Below are 25,507 nucleotides of genomic sequence, written 5' to 3' on the forward strand. Positions count from 1 at the left end.
GTTGTGAAGATTCGCCAAACAAGTGGTTGCAAAAGTGTCAGTTTGACACATGATGGGCATTACTCCGCGTTGTTGGTAGAGTGTAGAGACGAGAGAGAGTTCGGTGCACAACTTTGCAGTGTTTGCCGTCCATGAGTGTTCCTCGCCTACTGTGGTGATGCAGTAGTTAGGATAATGGAAAAGTTTTCGGGGTTATTTGTTTCGAATAATTTACGATTCTTCTGTAGCTGTCTGACAAAGAGTAAACTTGCTATGTTAATCTAACTATTGGCATGATAATTTCATTGCGAGGCGTAGCCGACATCTTCATCACTTGCATAAAATCACTGCAACTTCAGTCTAATGCGTCTGTGAAGGTGACCAAACACTTAGGTGCCATTTAAACATCTCCACTTATCTGTGCCCTGTAAATCACCAAAGGATGTGTGTGACATTACAGGCAAAAATACGCAATAAAACGTTAACAAATCGTAAATCGTGAGCCGCTATAATCAATTTCGAAGCTTCATTTTTCTTGTACAGCACAAAGGAAGCAAGCAACAGGAGCGTAAAGAAAGATGAGGAGGTACGGATTACAGCAGTTGAACATTTCTGATATTGCAGTTGCTTTCACCATTTGTTATATGTTACACGTTACGTATTTAAATGTAGGTGTATGTAATTAATGCAGACTTCTTTGCTATACAGACGCTGATAAATGAGAGTTCGGTTATTTTTGTATCAGATTTTCGTGATACAAGCGACTTCTTTTCCTGCAAAAAGTGGTTTGTGCAGTTTATTGTTACTGTATAATACATAATTCGTTCATTTATCGTATTCTGATTAACTGTTCAATTGTAGAAAAACTTAGTTATATTTGCACTACACGTGTGCTGAGGTATTGAAACCAAGACGGAGGAACCTGCATGAAATCAATGACCAAAGTCAGCCTTTATGGAATTTTGCGATTGGAACTATGTCAATCCCCATACAACCCATGGTTTCATGTCATCCTTCGAGCAGATAACAGAAACAGCTAATAACTCCTAAATGATGGACTGAAATTAGAATTATTTCGAGACAGTCACAGATTAAGTTGGTTGGTTTTGGGGAAGGAGACCAGACAGCGAGGTCATCGGTCTCATCGGATTAGGGAAGGACGGGGAAGGAAGTCGGCCGTGCCATTTGAAAGGAACCATCCCGGCATTTGCCTGGAGCGATTTAGGGAAATCACGGGAAACCTAAATCAGGATGGCCGGACGCGGGATTGAACCGTCGTCCTCCCGAATGCGAGTCCAGACAGTCACAGAGCGGGAGACGAAGCGAGGTGGTGCAGCGGTAACACACTGGACTGGTGTTTTGGCGAGGCGATGTTTCAAATTCCTTTCTAGTCACCCACGTCACGGCCGAGATCCTCCCTCATCCTTACTCGGTGGAAGCTTGTGCTCCGTCTTTAACAACGTCGTCGACAGAACGCTAAACCATTTTGCTTCCATCCCTCATTCCTTCCTTACAGAGCACGAGAGCAAAAAATTGACTGTTTATAGTCACCGGAGGCTTAGTAAAGGTTCCTTTATGAACATTTTTTCCGGGTTTGTTTATTGCCCCACAATCGGTTTCTTTCTAAAGGGGAAGGTGCAAAATTATTAAGATTATCTGCCTTACTAGGCAAAACGTAGAGCCGTTTCGTTTCAACGGACAAGACTACAACTGTTCACCTGATGTTCTGTTAGAACGAAACCGGTTGTGGCACAATAAACAGCGTGAAATACATATATGAACATAACATTCTTTTAGGTTTTTACATCTTTCTATTCAAATATATTTTATATTGTGTAAATGCTGAAAATTAACGTGAAAATTTAAGTATCGTGTGTAACACGATATATTGCAGAATGAGATATGGAAATCAGCAGTTGGAATTGTATCAGGAAATACTAAAAATATGGTTAAAATTAATTGATGACCATCCACTTCTTAATTTTTTGTGGTTTCCCGAACACAACAGGTTTCCTCCCATGTCATCTACACTCCTGGAAATTGAAATAAGAACACCGTGAATTCATTGTCCCAGGAAGGGGAAACTTTATTGACACATTCCTGGGGTCAGATACATCACATGATCACACTGACAGAACCACAGGCACATAGACACAGGCAACAGAGCATGCACAATGTCGGCACTAGTACAGTGTATATCCACCTTTCGCAGCAATGCAGGCTGCTATTCTCCCATGGAGACGATCGTAGAGATGCTGGATGTAGTCCTGTGGAACGGCTTGCCATGCCATTTCCACCTGGCGCCTCAGTTGGACCAGCGTTCGTGCTGGACGTGCAGACCGCGTGAGACGACGCTTCATCCAGTCCCAAACATGCTCAATGGGGGACAGATCCGGAGATCTTGCTGGCCAGGGTAGTTGACTTACACCTTCTAGAGCACGTTGGGTGGCACGGGATACATGCGGACGTGCATTGTCCTGTTGGAACAGCAAGTTCCCTTGCCGGTCTAGGAATGGTAGAACGATGGGTTCGATGACGGTTTGGATGTACCGTGCACTATTCAGTGTCCCCTCGACGATCACCAGTGGTGTACGGCCAGTGTAGGAGATCGCTCCCCACACCATGATGCCGGGTGTTGGCCCTGTGTGCCTCGGTCGTATGCAGTCCTGATTGTGGCGCTCACCTGCACGGCGCCAAACACGCATACGACCATCATTGGCACCAAGGCAGAAGCGACTCTCATCGCTGAAGACGACACGTCTCCATTCGTCTCTCCATTCACGCCTGTCGCGACACCACTGGAGGCGGGCTGCACGATGTTGGGGCGTGAGCGGAAGACGGCCTAACGGTGTGCGGGACCGTAGCCCAGCTTCATGGAGACGGTTGCGAATGGTCCTCGCCGATACCCCAGGAGCAACAGTGTCCCTAATTTGCTGGGAAGTGGCGGTGCGGTCCCCTACGGCACTGCGTAGGATCCTACGGTCTTGGCGTGCATCCGTGCGTCGCTGCGGTCCGGTCCCAGGTCGACGGGCACGTGCACCTTCCGCCGACCACTGGCGACAACATCGATGTACTGTGGAGACCTCACGCCCCACGTGTTGAGCAATTCGGCGGTACGTCCACCCGGCCTCCCGCATGCCCACTATACGCCCTCGCTCAAAGTCCGTCAACTGCACATACGGTTCACGTCCACGCTGTCGCGGCATGCTACCAGTGTTAAAGACTGCGATGTAGCTCCGTATGCCACGGCAAACTGGCTGACACTGACGGCGGCGGTGCACAAATGCTGCGCAGTTAGCGCCATTCGACGGCCAACACCGCGGTTCCTGGTGTGTCCGCTGTGCCGTGCGTGTGATCATTGCTTGTACAGCCCTCTCGCAGTGTCCGGAGCAAGTATGGTGGGTGTGACACACCGGTGTCAATGTGTTCTTTTTTCCATTTCCAGGAGTGTATCACGTGACTGACTTAAATAACTGCATTGTCGTCAATGCGGTAAACTCTGTTTCTTTTTTTTTTTTCAGTTTAAGGCCAATTTCTCATTCTCTCTCTTATCGTATCTCGAGTGTCGTATATGGTTATCGCTGCGTCTGCCTCTCCATTATCTCATCAGCCATTCTCCTTCCTGGTCACCACCGGCCACCAACGTCTCGCTTTCCTTCCATCTTATAGAAGACCGTCTTCTGTTCCTTCATCCTTGGACAAGTCGATATACGCATTGCCTTTGACCACTTGTCGCCTTCCTAGATGTCGTAACCGCAATAACAGCTTTGGTTCTGTTGCATCAACTCTCGAGCGAAGTAGCGCAGGGATTAGAGCGGTTAGGAGGCTGGGTCCTCATTCAGTTGGACGACTGAGTTTCAGAACATCGTCCGGGTTTCCGTAAACCACTTAGAGTTGACAGCGGAGTAGTTAGTTTTAAAAAGGCACGGCCTATTTCCTTCCCCTCTTCGTCGACGGGATGTTAAACGCTAATCCTCATTCTTCCTTTACTTCGTTATTAACATGGTTCGTCCTCGCTCTCGTGAATGTCAGACAACTATCGAAATGTCCGTCTTCAGAACCGTAGTCAGTCGCTCTCTCTCTCTCTCTCTCTCTCTCTCTCTCTCTCTCTCTCTCTGTGTGTGTGTGTGTGTGTGTGTGTGTGTTGCTGTTGCAGAGAGGTATCTTAATGCTCTTTTCCATTTGCCTATGTCTATGTTTTCTATATTTTTATTCTTCTACTGTCAGTTTTTCGCATGTTAATCATCAGTTCCAGTTCACTGTCAACGGGGCCGGACTATTGCTGTTACAACTGTACAGATACACTGAAGAAGTAATTCTTTATAACCTTTCTCCAGCCTTCGAAACTCTACGTATTTGTGCGGTAAACAGGTGTCGTTTACTGAAATGGAACGCAGTTCCGCAATTGACGTTGTGGTCAAGTAGACTGCGACATTCTCAAGGATGGAAACTAACAGAACTTACCCGACTTTGTGCTGGAAGAGAAGACTACATTTAAACATTCACAATTTAAAAATGTGTATCGTTACGCCGGGACCTGTTCTGCCTGTCCGAGGGCAGTACTCATCCAGTTTAGCGACCAGATCACCCAAACTTGAAATGTACATCACTTTTACGTCATATCAGCCATGTATAATGAGAACAATACTAAAATATCGGTACGCCCAATGAGAAAATCTAAAATGTTACACGTTGGGAGGTATCTTGTGCGGAAGTGGTTGATATCAGAGGACTTCATGGAGTGAGCAGAAAGAAACATATACCAGAATGTTTTTGCTACACGACTCAAAATGGACAGCATTTAAAAATACACAAGGGAAACCCGTAAAGCCACAATAAACAGCAGACTGACAGTGAAGTCAAACCGTTGCCATTGAAACTGGGCATATACATTAAAGAAATGAGAAAATATATTTCCAAGAAAACACATCTGAAAGGCTCTGTAAGCAAGGTTGACACAGAAGGAGAAAAAGAGACTGGCTGGCATTCATGAGGATAATGTTTATAAATTTGTAAAACTTGTGTGCATGTAGTATTAATGTAGTATCGTGATGACGAAAAACTGAAATTTGAAATTTAGGTTTCAAGGACAATACTACCCAAGATCGGAACTCGAAAAACCACCCAAGATCGAAACTCGAAAATCGTGGAAGATCCACCAAAGGAGAATAGAGTCATTTAATATGCGATGTTGCAGAAGTACGCTACTAGTTAAATAGAAAGACATGCTGAGAATCAGGTAGAACAGGCGATAAAAAGGGTTCTAGTTATCAGGCAGAATAGGCGATAAAAAGCGTGTGTAGCAAAATCCGGCCAGAGGAAGGGATAGTACCATGCGACTTCTACGGCAGCGGGTTGCCAAATTGTGTTCTGTAGACTTTCCGAGTCCCGTAACACCCTCGTAGGAGTTTGAAACTTAAGTTATAGCTCACACCGAAGGAAGTGGGGAAATAGTTTATCCTGTAGTGAAGTAGAAGTGGATAGTTCCTGTGAATTATTATGGGTGGAGGTTACACTCAACAACCGAGCTAGGTTAATAATTGGCTCCTTTTACCGACCTCCCGACTCAGCAGCATTAGTGGCAGAACAACTGAGAGAAAATTTGGAATACATTTCACATAAATTTTCTCAGCATGTTATAGTCTTAGGTGGAGATTTCAATTTACCAGATATAGACTGGGACACTCAGATGTTCAGGACGGGTGGTAGGGACAGAGCATCGAGTGACATTATACTGAGTGCACTATCCGAAAATTACCTCGAGCAATTAAACAGAGAACCGACTCGTGGAGATAACATCTTGGGCCTACTGATAACAAACAGACCCGAACTTTTCGACTCTGTAAGCGCAGAACAGGGAATCAGTGATCATAAGGCCGTTGCAGCATCCCTGAATATGGAAGTAAATAGGAATATAAAAAAAAGGGAGGAAGGTTTATCCGTTTAGCAAGAGTAATAGAAGGCAGATTTCAGACTACCTAACAGATCAAAACGAAAATTTCTGTTCCGACACTGACAATGTTGAGTGTTTATGGAAAAATTTCAGGGCAATCGTAAAATGCGTTTTGGACAGGTACGTGCCGAGTAAAACTGTGAGGGACGGGAAAAACCCACCGTGGTACAACAACAAAGTTAGGAAACTACTGCGAAAGCAAAGAGAGCTTCACTCCAAGTTTAAACGCAGCCAAAACCTCTCAGACAAACAGAAGCTAAACGATGTCAAAGTTAGCGTAAGGAGGGCTGTGCGTGAAGCGTTCAGTGAATTCGAAAGTAAAATTCTATGTATTGACTTGACAGAAAATCCTAGAAAGTTCTGGTCTTACGTTAAATCAGTAACTGGCTCGAAACAGCATATCCAGACACTCCGGGATGATGAAGGCATTGAAACAGAGGATGACACGCGTAAAGCTGAAATACTAAACACCTTTTTCAAAAGCTGTTTCACAGAGGAAGACCGCACTGCAGTTCCTTCTCTAAATCCTCGCACAAACGAAAAAATGGCTGACATCGAAATAAGTGTCCAAGGAATAGAAAAGCAACTGGAATCACTCAACAGAGGAAAGTCCACTGGACCTGACGGGATACCAATTCGATTCTACACAGAGTACGCGAAAGAACTTGCCCCCCTTCTAACAGCCGTGTACCGCAAGTCTCTAGAGGAACGGAAGGTTCCAAATGATTGGAAAAGAGCACAGGTAGTCCCAGTCTTCAAGAAGGGTCGTCGAGCAGATGCGCAAAACTATAGGCCTATATCCCTGACCTCGATCTGTTGTAGAATTTTATAACAGTTTTTTTGCTCGCGTATCATGTCGTTTTTGGAAACCCAGAATCTACTCTGTAGGAATCAAAATGGATTCCGGAAACAGCGATCGTGTGAGACCCAACTCCCTTTATTTGTTCATGAGACCCAGAAAATATTAGATACAGGCTCCCAGGTAGATGCTATTTTCCTTGACTTCCGGAAGGCGTTCGATACAGTTCCGCACTGTCGCCTGATAAACAAAGTAAGAGCCTACGGAATATCAGACCAGCTGTGTGGCTGGATTGAAGAGTTTTTAGCAAACAGAACACAGCATGTTGTTATCAATGGAGAGACGTCTACAGACGTTAAAGTAACCTCTGGCGTGCCACAGGGGAGTGTTATGGGACCATTGCTTTTCACAATATATATAAATGACCTAGTAGATAGTGTCGGAAGTTCCATGCGGCTTTTCGCGGATGATGCTGTAATATACAGAGAAGTTGCAGCATTAGAAAACTGTAGCGAAATGCAGGAAGATCTGCAGCGGATAGGCACTTGGTGCAGGGAGTGGCAACTGACCCTTAACATAGACAAATGTAATGTATTGCGAATACATAGGAAGAAGGATCCTTTATTGTATGATTATATGATAGCAGAACAAACACTGGTAGCAGTTACTTGTGTAAAATATCTGGGAGTATGCGTGCGGAACGATTTGAAGGGGAATGATCATATAAAATTAATTGTTGGTAAGGCGGGTACCAGGTTGAGATTCATTGGGAGAGTCCTTAGGAAATGTAGTCCATCAACAAAGGAGGTGGCTTACAAAACACTCGTTCGACCTATACTTGAGTATTGCGCATCAGTGTGGGATCCGTACCAGATCGGGTTGACGGAGGAGATAGAGAAGATCCAAAGAAGAGCGGCGCGTTTCGTCACAGAATTATTTGGTAACCGTGATAGCGTTACGGAGATGTTTAACAAACTCGAGTGGCAGACTCTGCATGAGAGGCGCTCTGCATCGCGGTGTAGCTTGCTCGCCAGGTTTCGAGAGGGTGCGTTTGTGGATGAGGTATCGAATATATTGCTTCCCCCTACTTATACCTCCCGAGGAGATCACGAATGTAAAATTAGAGAGAATAGAGCGCGCACGGAGGCTTTCAGACAGTCGTTGTTCCCGCGAACCATACGCGACTGGAACAGGAAAGGGAGGTAATGACAGTGGCACGTAAAGTGCCCTCCGCCACACACCGTTGGGTGGCTTGCGGAGTATAAATGTAGATGTAGAATTATAGCAGTAACAAGAGACCTAGGGATGTATGATTTCCATCTGATTGCGAGAGTACAATTATACCATTCAGCACACGTTACTTGGTATACAGTGTTCAGTGAAAGTGCTGGCTATGGGCAGCGTTCTTTGATGTGAGAGCTGCTACTTGACAGCTTTTCGCGGTGACAAGGGAGAAGTGAAGTGTTGCATTACCAAATGCCCAACTGCTATCCTTGCGAGCCCGTTATCTATTTCCTCTTCAGAACCTGGAAGAACTGAACAGCACAAGTTGGCTATTGCGGTGACAAACTTAAGTGTGTTTTAATATTTCTGTTCATAACCCAAGCCAAGCAGAGCGAGTGGCAAAATAAAAAAAATAAATAAAAAAAGTACTTGTTCCCAACTATCTGCAGTCTGTGAAAATGGGCATGAACAGTTCAGTAATTTGTAATACACCTTATAAAAATGACGCCTCCACTCTCACCCACCCCCGTCTATACCTTCTACTCGACCTTTCGCCAGCGTCTAAATAGGGACCATCGCGGGACTTTGCAGGGAAATTAGTGTTTCGATTTTGAATTTACATTCAGATGACAGTGCTTAAGTTTGTCACTATCGTCGCTTCGAGGTCCATTGCTGTTGGATTATTTAACTAACGTGTTTTTTCCCAGTTACTGTACACTCTCGGACATCTAAAACTTTTTATTTACTGCTGAGTATTTATACAAGGTAGTCGGAAACAGTCTGAAAAGTTTAGAAGGGTATTTCAGTGTAGGTTGTGCTGGGAAATAAATGTTAAGAAAAAAGTCGATACGTTGCGCCGCTTCCGAGTTAATTGGCCTTGAATTTAGCTAAACAGACCGTAGTGCTCTCCAGTACAAGCGGCTCGCCAGAGATGGTATCGTCAAACATGTACTTCGTTTGGTTTCCTACAACCAGACAAGAGAGAGACGTGGGACGGTACTAAGAATCGAACTCAAACCAAAGGCTGAGCAGTCCTCACGCACCGTCATCTACACTATGAGAGCAACTGACACAAGTTGTATCTGACGGGCCGCTTGAATTTTCTCGCGCAACGACCTGATTGGCCAACTTTAAGCAACTCTGAAACGTCGCTTTGTATCGAATATTTTTTCTTAACGATTATTTCTCAACACAACCTACCCTGAACCACCCTTAGAAGCTTTTCACTATTCCTGTACACCATGTATAAATACTGGATGGCTTCGAAGCCGGAATCAGTAACCTCTTATTGTCTGTTCCAAGTAGAAACAGACTTGCATTAAAATCAGGAGTTTTTAAAAGCGAGCATGCTGTTCATTCGTTTTTGCCTGTATGACCTTGAAATTCCATTTGTAACAAACTGCTTCAGGTAGTTCATCCCTTCTTAATGTTTTGTATTTCCTCCTAAAACATACTGTGTCAATTACCTTTTATGGTTCATCCCTTCTTAACGTTTTATATTTTCTCGTAAAACCTACTGTATGTATTACATACTGTACTGCGGCCGTGCGTCATTTATGACGCAGTAAAGTCTTGTTGCGTGTGAAGTTTGTCTGTGGTCCACTGAAATGTGTAAATTTTTATATTACTGATTGACCTTTGGTTATGGTTGATCGCTGTAGAACGCTGGGATGTTTTCAGCGGGGTAAAGGGGCTCCCAGTTTTTTTTTTTTTTTATGAGTACTGGGATGGAGGGGAAATTGCATAGTAAGCATTTGGCAAATTAATGGCGTAAACATACAGGCTGGAAGTGGAGGATTGGAAGTATTTACAGTTCTTTTCTGGGAAAATATTGTCCCAAACAAAAAATTGAAATTTTTTATCCATTGTGACTATGCTTGTGGTTTTTATGTTCTCAGGTGTTGAAAGGTGGTTACGAGAAAGTCATGGTGCTAGAGGATGACATTCGCTTCGAATCGTATTTTCGTCATCGTGTGGCGAACATCATGCGGGATTTGGAGGAAGAAGACATCGAATGGGACCTCATGTGAGTAGCTAATTGCAGATAGATGATTTTACTCTTCGCTGCATTCTTAACGCTAAGTAATACCTGTTTACGTCGTGTCACCATGAATTTCTCTAATCTACTGATAATACTTTTCTTTTAACAATAGCAGCAATTGTAACTGCGTTTCTTGATCGATGACAGGCGTCAGATGCACTTGTGACGTAAACCTTGTCGCAGAATTAAATTAAATACCCGTAAATTTTGCCCATTTTCAATATTATCAGCGGAAGTAATGTTGGTTTTTGAGACGTACCATTTTTCGTCTAATTTCTGCCATTCCTAGTTCTTTCTTTTTTCTTTCTGTTTTTCCTTATTCCTTCCATCCTTCCTCCGTTTAGTTCCTGCTCCTTCTTCCTTCTCGTCACAGTATTATTATTATTATTATTATTATTATTATTATTAGGATATGGACCAAACGTCACACTGATTTCAGATTTATTTTCCTGATCATCTTTACAGCCCTCATTCTCTCTTCGTGAGCTATTTTACTGCCTTCAGTCCGTTTGGTTTGATAACCGTGTTGTGCTGTCCAATCTTTGTACCTGTGGAACTGCACTTCTTGTTGTAGATGGTATGCATACTCCCGCCTGGTCTCTTTTGTTTCTGTAATCCAACTCTATGCTTCCTTTCCTATCTTTGTTGGTGCTATGATCTCACCGAGATGCTTGAAGTGTCTGGCCCTGTTTATTTGTCCGTATATCGTGTTTCATTTCTGAAAGTTAAATTTAGCGCGAATGAACTCAGATTTTCCAGAAGAGACACGCAAACCAGCTTTTCTAGCGCGTTCTTTGAGGACTTCCATCTTTTTGATTGCTGTGATTTCGCTGCCCTCGTATATCGCTGTAGTCCGTTCAAGATGAGTAGGCACCCTGAGATTTCCTTCTTCCCTAATGACTTTATCCAGGGCGAGACTGAAGAGGAGTGGTGACAGTCCATCTCCTTTACGAACACTGGCCTTAATTAATGTGCGCTTTGGTATTTCTCCCATACTTTTTTTTAGATTTTGTGTCCGTGAGTGTTTGCTTGAAGAGAGTTGCTGAGTCTAGTTGCTGACATTATTATTATTATTTCTTTCCTTTCTCAGACGTTATGTCTGGTTAAAAATGGAAAGTGATGCGGACATTGATCAAGCATGACTTCCTTTTAACTGTACGGTATATGTTACATAGCATTTAGGAACTTTCGGGTAATTGAACATGTATCAATAATTACAGATTTCTTTAGTTGTATATATACGTTTTGATGCAGTTGTATTGCGTTGATGTACTGGTGGATATTGTGTGGTATGACTCCAGTAGTTCATAGTATAGTTGGTAAGATGTCAACTTTATCCTGATGCCACATGCCTTTGACTTCCTCAGCCAGTTGGATGTATTTTTCAATTTTTTCTCCTGTTTTCTTCTGTATATTTGTTGTATTGGGTATGGATATATCGATTAGTTGTGTTAATTTCTTCTTTTTATTGGTGAGTATGATGTCAGGTTTGTTATGTGGTGTTGTTTTATCTGTTATAATGGTTCTGTTCCAGTATAATTTGTATTCATCATTCTCCAGTACATTTTGTGGTGCATACTTGTATGTGGGAACATGTTGTTTTATTAGTTTATGTTGTATGGCAAGTTGTTGATGTATTACTTTTGCTACATTATCATGTCTTCTGGGGTATTCTGTATTTGCTAGTATTGTACATCCGCTTGTGATGTGATCTACTGTTTCTATTTGTTGTTTGCAAAGTCTGCATTTATCTGTTGTGGTATTGAGATCTTTAATAATATGCTTGCTGTAATATCTGGTGTTTATTGTTTGATCCTGTATTGTAATCACGAATCCTTCTGTCTCACTGAATATATTGCCTTCTCTTAGCGATGTGTTGGATGCGTCTTGATCGATGTGTGGCTGTGTTAGATGATACGGGTTCTTCTTTAATATTTGTATTATCTATCCCTATTTTTTGTCTGTATCCTAGATATTTTTAGGCATCTGTTTTTTCCATTGCTTCTATGCAGTCACTGTGGTTATCCAATATGTAATCTTCTTGTTTAGTGTGTTTTCCCTTGACTATGCTATTTTTCTTACATTTGTCTGTTCCAAAAGCCATATTTATATCACTGCTGAATACTTCTGTTATCTTTAGTAATCGGTTGAGTTGTTGATTTGTTGCTGCCAGTAGTTTTAGATCATCCATGTATAGCAAATGTGTGATTTTGTGTTGGTATGTTCCAGTAATATTATATCCATAATTTGTATTATTTAGCATGTTGGATAGTGGGTTCAGAGCAAGGCAGAACCAGAAAGGACTCATTGAGTCTCCTTGGTATATTCCACGCTTAATCTGTATTGGCTGTGGTGTGATATTATTTGAATTTGTTTGGATATTAAGTGTGGTTTTCCAATTTTTCATTACTATGTTTAAGAACTGTATCAATTTAGGATCTACTTTGTATATTTCCAATATCTGTAGTAACTATGAGTGGGGTACACTATCAAAAGCCACCTCTGCATCTGTTATCAGTTGCTCTTTACATCCTCGTGCTCCTTTGCAACAGTCTTTTTGTTCTTCATTTATAATTTTGTTCTGTGTTGTATGTGTCATTAATTTCTGTGTAATCACTGAAGTTAATATTTTGTATATTGTTGGTAGGCATGTTATGGGGCGATATTTTGCTGGGTTTGCTGTGTCTGCTTGATCTTTAGGTTTCAGATAAGTTATTACATGTGTAAGTGTATCAGGGAATGTGTATATGTCTGCAATGTAACTGTTAATAATTTAGTTAGATGTGAATGTGTTGAGGTGAACTTCTTTAGCCAGAAATTTGCTATTTTATCTTTTCCAGGGGCTTTCCAGTTGTGCGTAGAATTAATTGCTCGGGTGACTTCATGTTGCAAAATTATCATTTCGGCCATTTGTGGTATCATCTTGTATGTGTCTGTTTCTGCTTATATCCACCGTGCATGCCTGTTATGTTGTACCGGGTTTGACCAAATGTTGCTCCAGAAGTGTTCCATGTCTGTTATGTTTGGTGGATTTTCTATTTTAATGTGTGTGTTATCTATTGGCTGATTAAATTTCTTTTGGTTTGTGTTGAATGTTTGGTTTTGTTTCCTTCTATTTTCACTTTTTTTGTATCTTCTAAGTCGTTTGGCCAATGCTTGTAATTTCTGCTTGTTTTCATCTAATTGCTCTATCGCTTCTTGTTGTGAGATTTTACCTAACCTGTTTCGTTTTTTGTCTGATATTTCATTTCTTATAAATTGTGTTAGCTGTCTGATGTCTTTTCTCAGTTTTTCTATTTTAATCTGTAGCCTGTGTTGCCATGCTGGTTTTGTGGGTTGTTGGTTTGTTCTGATCTCTGTCTAGTGTGCATATTTAGTGTAGTGAGTGCTCCTATATAAACCAGTAGTTGTAACTCTTCCATAGTTGTATTTTGACTGATTTTGTAGTGTATGATTGTGTTGATAGTTGTTGTTGTTGTTTCGACTTGTGGGTTATTTGGTGGTCTATGCAAGAATCGTCTAATGTCTGTATTTGTGTCTTTGTATTCTATATATGTCAGCCGAAATATTTCTTCTATATCTAACATGTGTGTCACTTCGTGTTCTGTTTGTGCTTGTTCTGGTGGCTGTCTTAAGATTTCGTTTTCCTCTGATTGTTTAATTGATGCGTGGTGTTCTTTGTTTGTTTGCTGTGGGATGTTTGAGTCCATTACTGTATTTTCTTCTTCTTCTGATTGCACATTATTTTATTCCAGTATTTGTTGTACTTGTTGTTTGATGTTTTCTAATTCTGACTGGGGTATCCTGTTATTTTTGATTACTACACGGATCTGATCAGCTAGTCGTTGTTCTGTTAAAAATTTTAATTCTGGTATCTGGTAATAAATTTTGTGTATACTTGTGATCTGTATCCAGCAGTGTTGGTTCCTAAGTTTGTTGCTTGGTAATAACAGAACATGAGGTGTCGGTTAACTTCATCTGACCATTTCATCCTCTGCCTTTGTTTTCCTTCTAGAGTGGTTGCAGGAAGCATATCCTGCAAAACACCTCTATTTGGATTTAAATGATTTTCCATGTGGCTAGCAGAGTCGTTACCATTGTGGACGGGCATAGGGTTCAAGCGTTGTCCCCGACCATGACAGCGCTTGTTTGAGGCTTCATTAGTTCTGTCCTGAACCAACTAATCATACTAAAAGGGGGGTTAGCCCTATTAGTGATTTGTTCTTTTCGTCGCCTTTTACGACTGGCAGAACATACCGGAGGGCTATTCTTTTCCCGGGCCTCCACGGGGTAGATTACTATTATTAATATTATTATTATTCCTGCCCGTACAAATAGTTTTGTAACCAGTCACTAAACCTTAATATTTATTATTATTACTAGCTTACAAACCCGGCATTGCCGGGTAGCCATTTTGCCAATTTTCTATTAGTAATGGAAACTAAAAATGAACTGTGTTTTTGTTGTAATATCAGTTTAATAAGTCACAGCTGCAAAATACTAATGCGAATTCTTTACAGACGAATGGAGGAACTGGTAGAAGCCGACCTCGGGGAAGATCAGTTTAGATTCCGTAGAAATATTGGAACACGTGAGGCAATACTGACCCTACGACTTATCTTAGAAGAAAGATTAAGGAAAGGCAAACCTACGTTTCTAGCATTTGTAGACTTAGAGAAAGCTTTTGACAATGTTGACTGGAATACTCTCTTTCAAATTATTCTGAAGGTGGCAGGAGTAAAATACAGGGAGTGAAAGGCTATTTACAATTTGTACAGAAACCAGATGGCAGTTATAAGAGCCCGCATCTCGTGGTCGTGCGGTAGCGTTCTCGCTTCCCACGCACGGGTTCTCGGGTTCGATTCCCGGTGGGGTCAGGGATTTTCTCTGCCTCGTGATGGCTGGGTGTTGTGTGCCGACCTTAGGTTAGTTAGGTTTAACTAGTTCTAAGTTCTAGGGGACTGATGACCATAGCTGTTAAGTCCCATAGTGCTCAGAGCCGAGCAGTTATAAGAGTCGAGGGACATGAAAGGGAAGCAGTGGTTGGGAAGGGAGTGAGACAGGGTTATAGCCTCTCCCCGATGTTATTCAATCTGTATATTGAGCAAGCAGTGAAGGAAACAAAAGAAAAATTCGGAGTAGGTAGTAAAATCCATGGAGAAGAAATAAAAACGTTGAGGTTCGCCGATGACATTGTAATTCTGTCAGAGACAGCAAAGGATTTGGAGGAGCAGTTGAACGGAATGAACAGTGTCTTGAAAGGAGGATATAAGATGAACATCAACAAAAGCAAAACGAGGATAGTGGAATGTAGTCGAATTAAGTCGGGTGATGCTGAGGAAATTAGATTAGGAAATGAGACACGTAAAGTAGTAAAGGAGTTTTGCTATTTGGGGAGAAAAATAACTGATGATGGTCGAGGTAGAGCAGATATAAAATGTAGACTGGCAATGACAAGGAAAGCGTTTCTGAAGAAGAGAATTTTTTTAACATCGACTATAGATTTAAGTGTTAGGAATTCGTTTCTGAAAGTATTTGTATGGAGTGTAGCCATGTATGTAAGTGAAACATGGACGATAAATAATTTGGACAAAAAGAGAATAGAAGCTTTCGAAATGTGGTGCTACAGAAGAGTGCTGAAGATTAGATGGGTAGATCACATAACTAATGAGGAATTACTGAATAGAATTGGGGAGAAGAGGAGTTTGTGGCACAACTTGACTAGAAGAAGGAATCGGTTGGTAGGATATGTTCTGAGGCATCAAGGGATCGCCAGTTTAGTATTGGAGGGCAGCGTGGAGGGTAAAAATCGTAGAGGGAGACCAATAGATGAATACATAAGCTCTTACAGAAGGATGTAGGTTGCGGTAGGTACTGGGATATGAAGAAGCTTGCACAGGATAGAGTAGCATGGGGAGCCGCATCAAACCATTTCCAGGACTGAAGACCGCAACAACAACAACAACATCTTCTGAACAATGATGGTACGTAGTTTTTGCCCCCACGGCAGTTGTTGCGATAGTACGAGATACGTGTACAAAGTTTGGTTGAAATCGGTCCAGTGTTGTAGCAGGAGATAGGCAAAACACACACACACACTCATCGATTTTTGTAATATGTATAGATTATATGCTACTGGACCTTATGGGATCACGCAGAAACGCGTCCGGCTGTAGGCAGCCTGACATTTCGTTTATTAACCACCTGAATTAATTGCCTAATGTGATACGGAGGCTTCCTATTGATAAAACAATGTATGCGTAATATGGATTTGATTCTTATGAAAGGCAGGAATGACGATTGCGGAGGTCACCCCTATCTGGTAATGTTTATTTCTGTAGTGAGTCTGTATTTAGTTACTGATCGTAGCAGCCGAGCCCTGGACAGGGCGGTTCCGTTAGAATGGGACAGTTAGAACTGAGACTTGAAACGGGACGGGGCTGGGCTATTGAGTGGCAGTGGCCAACCGTCGTGTCGTCCCGTCTGCTCAGGTGGGCGGTCGGCAAGTGCCGTTTGAGGGGATAAACATTTCGGCGAACTGGGAGAGCCTATCGGGTGGGTCCTCCTACAGTCAAAAGCACATCCACGAGACTGTGACATTTATCAAAAGCGGTCACACGCAAGATAGGCGGAGACTACCGGACCTCGGACTGTGAACACGAGCGCCAACCGCCTACCCAGCGTTATAAGATCGTCTCATAACGTGAGAAATGCATAGCACCGTCATTAGGGGACGCCTCCGTGGTCTTCCGAGCCTTGCTGGCGCCACTATTTAAGGACACTCCACATGGAGTTCTGCACACACAAATCAAGCCGCGTTCTGTTGGGTCGGCCTTTGCAAACATTAGAAATAGAGTTGTGCCATTCATTGGAACTCACAGCCTTCTGAAGCAGCGGTTTCCCACTTCTTGCTTGGCCTAGCAAAAGTGATGCCATTGGCTAGAGCTTTGATAAAAATTCTGCGTAACCGAAAGCTTTGTTAGAGGCATAGACTGTCATTGGCAGTCTGAGACAGTCCTTCAGATTGTCTTACACGTAATTTTTCTGCGTCGTGAACGAAGATGGCGCAGCCCGAATGTGTTAGTCCCACTCACGGTTCACGATTCTGGACTCATTCACAATTCTGGATTAATTCACGATTCTAGACTCAAGATTGGTCATCGAAGTATCGACTTTGCAGTTCTACTATATGCATGCAAGGTTCGTCATTTGGGTTATAGATTCGGGCTTGGAGACTGGTACGGTTTCCACGTCTGACATTCGAGAGATGCGCGACGGGTTTCTGCAGCCCACCACGTGCTCCTGTGCTAGCTTACCATCCACCTTCACACATTGAGTCTAAGGTCACGCAGTAATGGTGCGAGTCAGCAGCAGTGACGTGGAAATAGGCGCGTTTGTTTTCTTCACTTAACTAGGACTTAGATCGAGGACGCATAGTGAGTTGATGCCCTGGCCGTGGCTTTGCTATTTGCTCTTCATGCATTCTTGCTCCCTTCACTTTTCAGAATTGACCAATCTCATGACCAATGCGATACTGCATTTGCTTTTCAGTTAGATAACTCACGAGTTAATTGCCAAGATTCTTCCATACCTCCTTGAGGTATTCTTTCCGATCCAGTATCATAAGAGACTAATTTTCAGGGATTTAGTTTCCGTCTTGCACTCATCTCCAGTTTGTGAGACAATCAGATTCGTAATTTCATGTCTTGCGTTGCTTTACATATAGTCAAACTTTGTCAATAAATCATGATTTCAATTAATCTCACTTTAATTCCAGTAGGTGAACATACCATCCGCTAAAGGGCTACACCCACGGGTATTAATTTAATACAAGACCTACAGCTATGATTCATTTGTCAGGGTCACCTACGCGTTCCGTTTCCCTGTGCATGCGTCATTATCGTACATGTGAACTACAGTCGGGCAATCTGCGTATCGGGAGGGGACCGCTGAATTACACTGTCCAGTCACATTAATGTTACCAGCTGTCAAAAACCTGGATAGCCACCTTTTACAACATGAATCACTGCGAGACGTGCAGTAGGAGAGTCAGTGAGGTTCTGGAAGGTACCAAGGATGTGGAGCCATGCCGACCCTAGTGCCGTGGCGAGCTGCGCTAGATTTCTGGGTTGAGGGTCCATGGCGCTTACAGCCCGATCGAGGTGGTCCCACCGACTTCAATTGGACTTAAATTCGGGGAGTTTGGTGGCCAGAAGAGTACGGTAAACTCATCGTAGTGCTCTTCTAACTACGCACGTTCACTTCAGCTGTATGGCATGTTGCATTGTCCTGCTGGTACAAGCCATCGTGCCGAGGAAAAAACAAACTGCATGTAGGGATGGAGATGATACCCAAGTATAAATGCATATTTTTGTTGATCTGCTGTGCCTTTTAGAATGACGAAATCGTACAGGAAATGCCACGAAAACGTTTTCCAGATCATAATGCTCCGTCCTCTGGCCTAGACCCTTCCGACGATTGTAGCATGGTGTTACCTGTCAGACGTTTCACGCCATACACGCCAACAGCCATCTATCCGATGAAACACAAACCATGAATGTTCCTCTGTGGCCGGACTGTGGGGCTTTGGGAGGTGGTGGGGGACTGGAAAGATAAGGCAAGGGAGATTTGTTTTTGTACAAGGATGGGAGGATAATTATGGTCAGTGAAGGCCACAGTGAGACCCACGGTATATTTTGAGAGGGACAGCTCGTCACTGTAGATGCGACGACCACGGATGGCTAGGCATTATGGAAGGGACTTCTTGGTATGGAATGGGTGGCAGCTGTCGAAGTGGAGGTATTGCTGGTGGTTAGTAGGTTTGATATGGACGGAGGTACTGATGTAGCCATCTCTGAGGTGAAGGTCAACATCTAGGAAGGTGGCTTGTTGGGTTGAGTAGTACCAGGTGAAGCAAATAGAGGAGAAGTTGTTGAGGTTCTGGAGGATTGTGAATAAGGTGTCCTCACCTTGAATCCAGATAGCAAAGATGTCATCAGTGAATCTCAACCAGGTGAGGGGTTTAGGATTCTGGGTTTTTAGGAAGGATTCTTCTAGATGGCCCATGAATAGGTTAGCATAGGATGGTGCCATGCAGGTGACGAGAGTTGTACCGCTGATTTGTTTGTAGGTAATGCCTTCAGAGGAGAAGTAATTGTGGGTGAGGATGCAGTTAGTCATGGGGACTAGGAAGGAGGTTGGTTTGAAATCCATAGGGCGTCTGGAAAGTTGGTGTTCGATAGCAATAAGGCCATGGGCATTAGGAATGTTAGTGTACAGGGAGGTGGCATCAATAGTGAAAATCAGGGCACCGTGTGGTAAAGGCACAGAAACTGTGGAGAGTCTGTCGAGGAAATGGTTGGTACCTTTTATATTGGAGGATAGGTTCTGGGTAATAGGTTGAAGGTGTTGGTCTACGAGAGCAGAGATTCTCTCAGTGGAGGCACAGTAACCGGCCACAATGGGGTGTCTTAGGTGGTTGGGTTTATGGACTTTAGGAAGCATGTAGGAGGTGGGAGTGTAGGGAGTGGTAGGGGTAAGTAGAGAGATGGACTCTGGGGAAAGGTTCTGGGATGAATCTAAGGATTTGAGTAGTGACTGGAGATCCTGCTAGATTACTGGAATGGGATCAGTGTGACATGGTTTGTAGGTGGAAGTATCTGACACAGCTGACTGAGTCCTTCTGCCACGTAATCCTTGCGGTTCAAAACAACGGTGGTGGAGCCTTTGTCAGCAGGTAGGATTATAAGGTTGGGATCAGTTTTTAGATGGTGGACCGTGATTCTTTCTGCGGATGTAAGGCTAGTTTGCATGTTGAGGGATTTGGGGAATGATGGTGAGGCAAGGTTCGAGGTTAAGAAATTCTGGAAAGTTAACAGGGGTGGTTTGGAGGCAGTGGGGGTGGATCACGGTTGGATGCAGGAGTGAACTGAGCTAAGAAAGGTACAATATTGGTCTTTGGTTGAGTCTGATTGGTCGGGTTGGTGGCGAAAACGTGTTTCCACTGTAGGGAGAAGGAGAGAAGGTATTTAATTAGTCCTGCATGGTTGAATTTGGGAGTGGGGCAAAAGGTGAGGCCTATGGAAAGGACTGATATTTCTGTGGGACTAAGGCTTCTGGAGGAAAGGCTCATAACTGTGTTGCGGGTCTGTTTAGGTTCTGGGTTCTGTGTGGTGGTGGGAGGAAGTTTTGGAGGGTGGGGTAAGTGTAGTAGGTCTGCGAGACAGGGTTTGTCAGCTATGAGGGGAAGTGGGGGAGGTTTGGAGGTTGTTGTAGAAGTGGTGGACAGTGGTTCTCCGAGGCGGGAGTAGGAAGTGAGTAGGATGGAGAGCTTTTTGATGTGGCGTTGTGGATGTTGCTCAAGTTCCTGCAGGGCAAGAGTTTCAATGTGTGTTATGGGTTCCAGGAATTCGGGATTACATAGCAGGAGAAATTTGCGGAAGGAGGGAATGTACTGCAAGGAAGATTTGTCTTCGTTGATATGGATTTGCAGGACTATGTTGGTGTGGGCTAAGGATTGGTGGAATCTGAACAGGTGAACAGTTGCTCTGTAAGCAAGGTAGACACAGAAGGAGAAAAAGAGACTGGCTGGCATTCTTGAGGATAACATTTATAAATGTGTAAAACTTGTGTGCATGTAGTATTAAGGTAGTATGGTGATGACGAAAAACTGAAATTTGAAATTTAGTTTTCAAGGACAGTACTACCCAAGATCGAAACTATAATATCGTGGAAGACCCACCAAAGGAGAATGGAGTTAATTAATATGCGATGTTGCGCAAGTACCCTACTAGTCAGATAGAAAGACGTGCTGCGAATCAGATAGAACAGGGATAAAAAGGGTACAAGTAATCAGGCAGAATAGGTGATAAAAAGTGCGTGTAGCAAAATCCGGCCAGAGGAAGGAATAGTACCATGGGAACTGCATGTAGGGATGAAGATGATCGCCAGGGATAGATGCATATTTTTGTTGATCTGTGCCTTTTAGAATGACGAAATCATACAGGGAATGCCACGAAAACGATTTACAGATAATAATGCTCCGTCCTCTGGCCTAGACCCTTCTAACAATTGTAGCACGGTGTTTGCTTTCAGACGTTTCACGCCATACACGCCAACAGCCATCTATTCGATGAAACACAAAACATGATTCATCTGAAAAGGCCACCCATCATCACTCAGCGGACGCCTATTTGCGGTACTGGCTTGCAAATTCCGGTCTTCGCCGCCGATGAACGGCAGCCAGACGGCTGCATGAACCAGGCACTTGCTGCGGACATCCGTACGCAGCAATGTTCGCTGAACGTCCGTTCAAAAGACATTGTTGGTAGCCCGAAACAAACTATATGCCCTCCACTGCTAGTGGTGCCACCTGCCGCTATCCCTCAGTGAGTGGTTCTTGCACGTTAACATCAAATATAGGCGGTGGTCACATTCATGTACTGGACCATGTAATACATACATGTATTTCCATAACCCTATTGGCATCTTGCAACTCAAAGCTTTTATGTTTCAAGCAGCTCTCATTTTTCTCCACTTTTCCCTTGTCTGGTGGTGAATTCGTTCTCTGGCAGTATTCCTCATTTGCTAATTTTTTGTCTGTATAAGTTACTGTTGAAAATATCTGATGGATTACAAGGGCATTTTCTAAATTATTTCTGACCTGCTGGATCCAGGGTATGGTTGGAGTTATTCTATGTACGTCGCAATTTTGTGATTGAGTCTTGTTGTTGGGAGTCTGCGGACATCTACATAAAATTTAAATCGTCTTTTTGTTACGTCTACCGCGAGATTCGATATTTTTTTTTCGGAATTGTGTGTGTATCCATCTGTTGTTCTTTTGGGCCGAGTATTTTTCTTAGAATTTTGCGGTCTTCTTTTAGGATACCTCCCAGATCATCTTTTCTGTCTAATGTAAGCGTTTTGCTAGGTACAAGGTGTGTAAACTTTGTTACAGTGCCTGATTTTCGTGTGTTTGATTACAAATTTTTTGCTGTAGGTGTTGTTGACATTACCGTAAGCTCTCCTAAGGTTTCACATTCGAATTTTCTGTGTAATTTTCTCTCCCGCTCTGGGTTCAATAGCTTCGCCTGAACACTTGTGAAGTATTGCACTCTCTCGATTTTTCTGTTTTTGTTATCATTTTTTGAGGAGGATGTACAGATGATGGACAAAAATATGGAAACACCAAAATCACAATACATTTCCATGCCTAATACGGCATAGGAAACTCCTTGCTATTCAAAACAGCTTCTAGTCGTCTTGGAATTGATAAATGCAGGTCTTGCATGGTTTTCAAGGGAGTCTGAAAAATAGTGGAAAGCTCAGGTAACGGTGTTGTAAGACGATAGCGACCACGCACCATTCTCTCTATAGTCGACCTCAAAGGGTCAGTGATATTGCTATGACGGTGACGGCGAGGGGAGATCCAACAGTTCATCTTGTTGTTGTTGTTGTTGTTGTTGTTGTGGTCTTCAGTCCTGAGACTGCTTTGATGCAGCTCTCCATGCTACTCTATCCTGTGAAAGCTTCTTCATCTCCAGTACCTACTGCAACCTACATCCTTCTGAATCTGTTTAGTGTATTCATCTCTTGGTCTCCCTCTACGATTTTTACCCTCCACGCTACCCTCCAATGCTAAATTGGTGATCCCTTGATGCCTCAGAACATGTCCTACCAACCGGTCCCTTCTTCTTGTCAAGTTGTGCCACAAACTCCTCTTCTCCCCAATCCTATTCAATACCTCCTCATTAGTTATGTGATCTACCCATCTAATCTTCACCATTCTTCTGTAGCACCACATTTAGGAAGCTTCTATTCTCTTATTGTTTAAACTATTTATCGTCCATGTTTCACTTCCATACATGGCCACACTCCATACAAATACTTTCAGAAATGACTTCCTCACACTTAAATCTACACTCGATGTTAACAAATTTCTCTTCTTCAGAAACGCTTTCCTTGCCATTGCTAGTCTATATTTTATATCCTCTCTACTTCGACCATCATCAGTTATTTTGCTCCCCAAATAGCAAAACTCCTTTACTACTTTAAGTGTCTCATTTCCTAATCTAATTCCCTCAGCATCACCCGACTTAATTCGACTACATTCCATTATCCTCGTTTTGCTTTTGTTTATGTTCATTTTATATCCTCCTTTCAAAACACTGTCCATTCCGTTCAACTGCTCTTCCAAGTCCTTTGCTGTCTCTGACAGAATTACAATGTCATCGGCGAACCTCAAAGTTTTTATTTCTCCTCCATGGATTTTAATACCTTCTCCGAATTTTTCTTTTGTTTTCTGTACTGCTTGCTCAATATAAAGATTGAATAACATCGGGGAGAGGCTACATCCCTGTCTCACTCCCTTCGCAACCGCTGCTTCCCTTTCATGTCCCTCGACTCTTATAACTGCCATCTGGTTTCTGTACAAATTGTAAATACCCTTTCACTCCCTGTATTTTACTCCTGCCACCTTCAGAATAATTTGAAAGAGAGTATTCCAGTCAACATTGTCAAAAGCTTTCTCTAAGTCTACAAATGCTAGAAACGTAGGTTTGCCTTTCCTTAATCTTTCTTCTAAGATAAGTCGTAGGGTCAGTATTGCCTCACGTGTTCCAACATTTCTACGGTATCCAAACTGATCTTCACCAAGATCGGCTTCTACTAGTTTTTCCATGCGTCTGTAAAGAATTCGCGTTAGTATTTTGCAGCTGTGGCTTATTAAACTGATTGTTCGGTAATTTTCACATCTGTCAACACCTGGTTTCTTTGGGATTGGAATTATCGTGCTCACAAAACAAGTCCTGAACGATGCAAGCTGTGTGAAAAGGGGACCTGTTGTCTTGGATCACAGCATCAGTATTGGGGATCAAACACTATACCAAGGGGTGGACCTGATCAGCCAAAATGCTCATATAAAACTTGTTAGTAATGAGACCCTGAAGGGTACCCATGGCGCTTACGGAATACCACGATATGGTTGCCCAAATCATCACACAACCCTCAAACCCTCACTCTTGGGATGTTAACTAGGCCAGAAGTTGGAAACAGTATGAAGCGAGACTCATCCGATCAAATGACTTTCTTCCATTTGTCTATAGTCCAGGATTTATAGCTTTGGCATCACGCTTTCTTATTAAGGGCATTTGGATTAGTGACGAGTGGTTTTGGAATTCCAGTTCGCCTTGCAATTTCCAGCTTATGGAACTCCCTTCCTGTTATTTTGGTGCTGACAGGGTCCACGAGTGAAACATTCAATTCTGCAGTAACTTTTGCAGCTGCCATCCTCTTATTTTTCGTCACAGTTCTCTTGAAACACCAAACACTTCAAACAACTGTGATTGACGCCCGAACAATAGGGACTTCCATGCATTGAGAATAGAAAATAGTACATTGAGAATGGCTGGCAAAAATCCGAAATCTGGATTTGCGTAATAAAATCTAAAAAAAAAGAACGACTTATTGCTGTACTCTATAGTTTATAAGACACATAACAGTCGCTGAGTGCACCCACTCGAATGGAAGGTAACCTGACCAAGCACTTTGGCTGTGTTGGTTTGCGGAGGCACCCACCACAAAAGCATGAACAACTTGCCCACGTTGGACTCACTTAGCTCAGATGTAATGCACTGACATGGAGACAGTATGTTCTGACTACGACTCACACTTGCAACGTATGTAGGACGAGGACATTGCACAGGTGCCCTTCATGGTCAAATACAACAGCGCAACCAGTAGGCCTGGTTAGGATCTGCATTTATGTTCAACTGTGATTTCTCGCATTGTTTTCATATTTTTGTGCAACCCCTGCAATTGGTTTCTGGAAAGGATAATTGGAGGCCAACACTTCCAGTACATTCCTTGAGAGTTTATATCTATGTAAAGAGAGAGTCTCGGTCGCAATGTTATTTTTATTTTAGATAATGGTTTCGCCAAGGCTTCCTTGAATTTTGAAAGGCTATCAAAATATTATGTGTCACCTGCTAGTGTAATGCTTTGGTAGCCTTCGAAAATATGAGATAGCCTTAACCGGGCGAAACGCGTTATTTGTTGTAAAAATAGCGTTGCAGCCGAGACTTTTGTACCAATTGGCTCATAAAGGAATGGAATAAGCTTTATAGAGTTTCCATCTGTTTGACTGCTGTTGTCTCCCTTGCCTACCAGTGTTGTCAGATTTGCGGAATCTAGGCAAGAAATTTAGATCTTCCAAGTCGTATTGGATCCAGTAATTTTGATTTATAAGTTCTTTTTCCCCACCTGCGGATGACTTTGACCAAAACATTGGAGAGGATAGGAGACAGGCTGTCATCCTACCGAACACCGGTTTTGATCAGCAATGGTTCTGACGACTCACCCATGAATTTTACTTTGGAGATTATGTGTGTGTGTGTGTGTGTGTGTGTGTGTGTGTGTGTGTGTGATGAGACTCACGGCTTTCCTGTCCTTTCGTGGCGAGTCCTCATTCTTTGAGGATGATAAAAACGGATTTACGATCAACTAAATGATAAGC

At 42.9% G+C, this 25,507-nt stretch overlaps 1 protein-coding gene across 1 annotated transcript in view; it reads left to right on the forward strand.

Moving 5' to 3' along the window:
* Positions 1-25,507, forward strand: part of LOC126187926 (glycosyltransferase 25 family member) — an 861,577-nt gene that overhangs the window by 775,415 nt on the left and 60,655 nt on the right. The window contains exon 8 of the mRNA XM_049929289.1: positions 9,854-9,981. Coding sequence (XP_049785246.1) covers positions 9,854-9,981 — 128 coding nt within the window. The remainder of the gene's footprint in view (positions 1-9,853; positions 9,982-25,507) is intronic.

Source organism: Schistocerca cancellata, chromosome 5, assembly GCF_023864275.1.
Source record: "Schistocerca cancellata isolate TAMUIC-IGC-003103 chromosome 5, iqSchCanc2.1, whole genome shotgun sequence".
Classification (NCBI taxonomy): domain Eukaryota; kingdom Metazoa; phylum Arthropoda; class Insecta; order Orthoptera; family Acrididae; genus Schistocerca; species Schistocerca cancellata.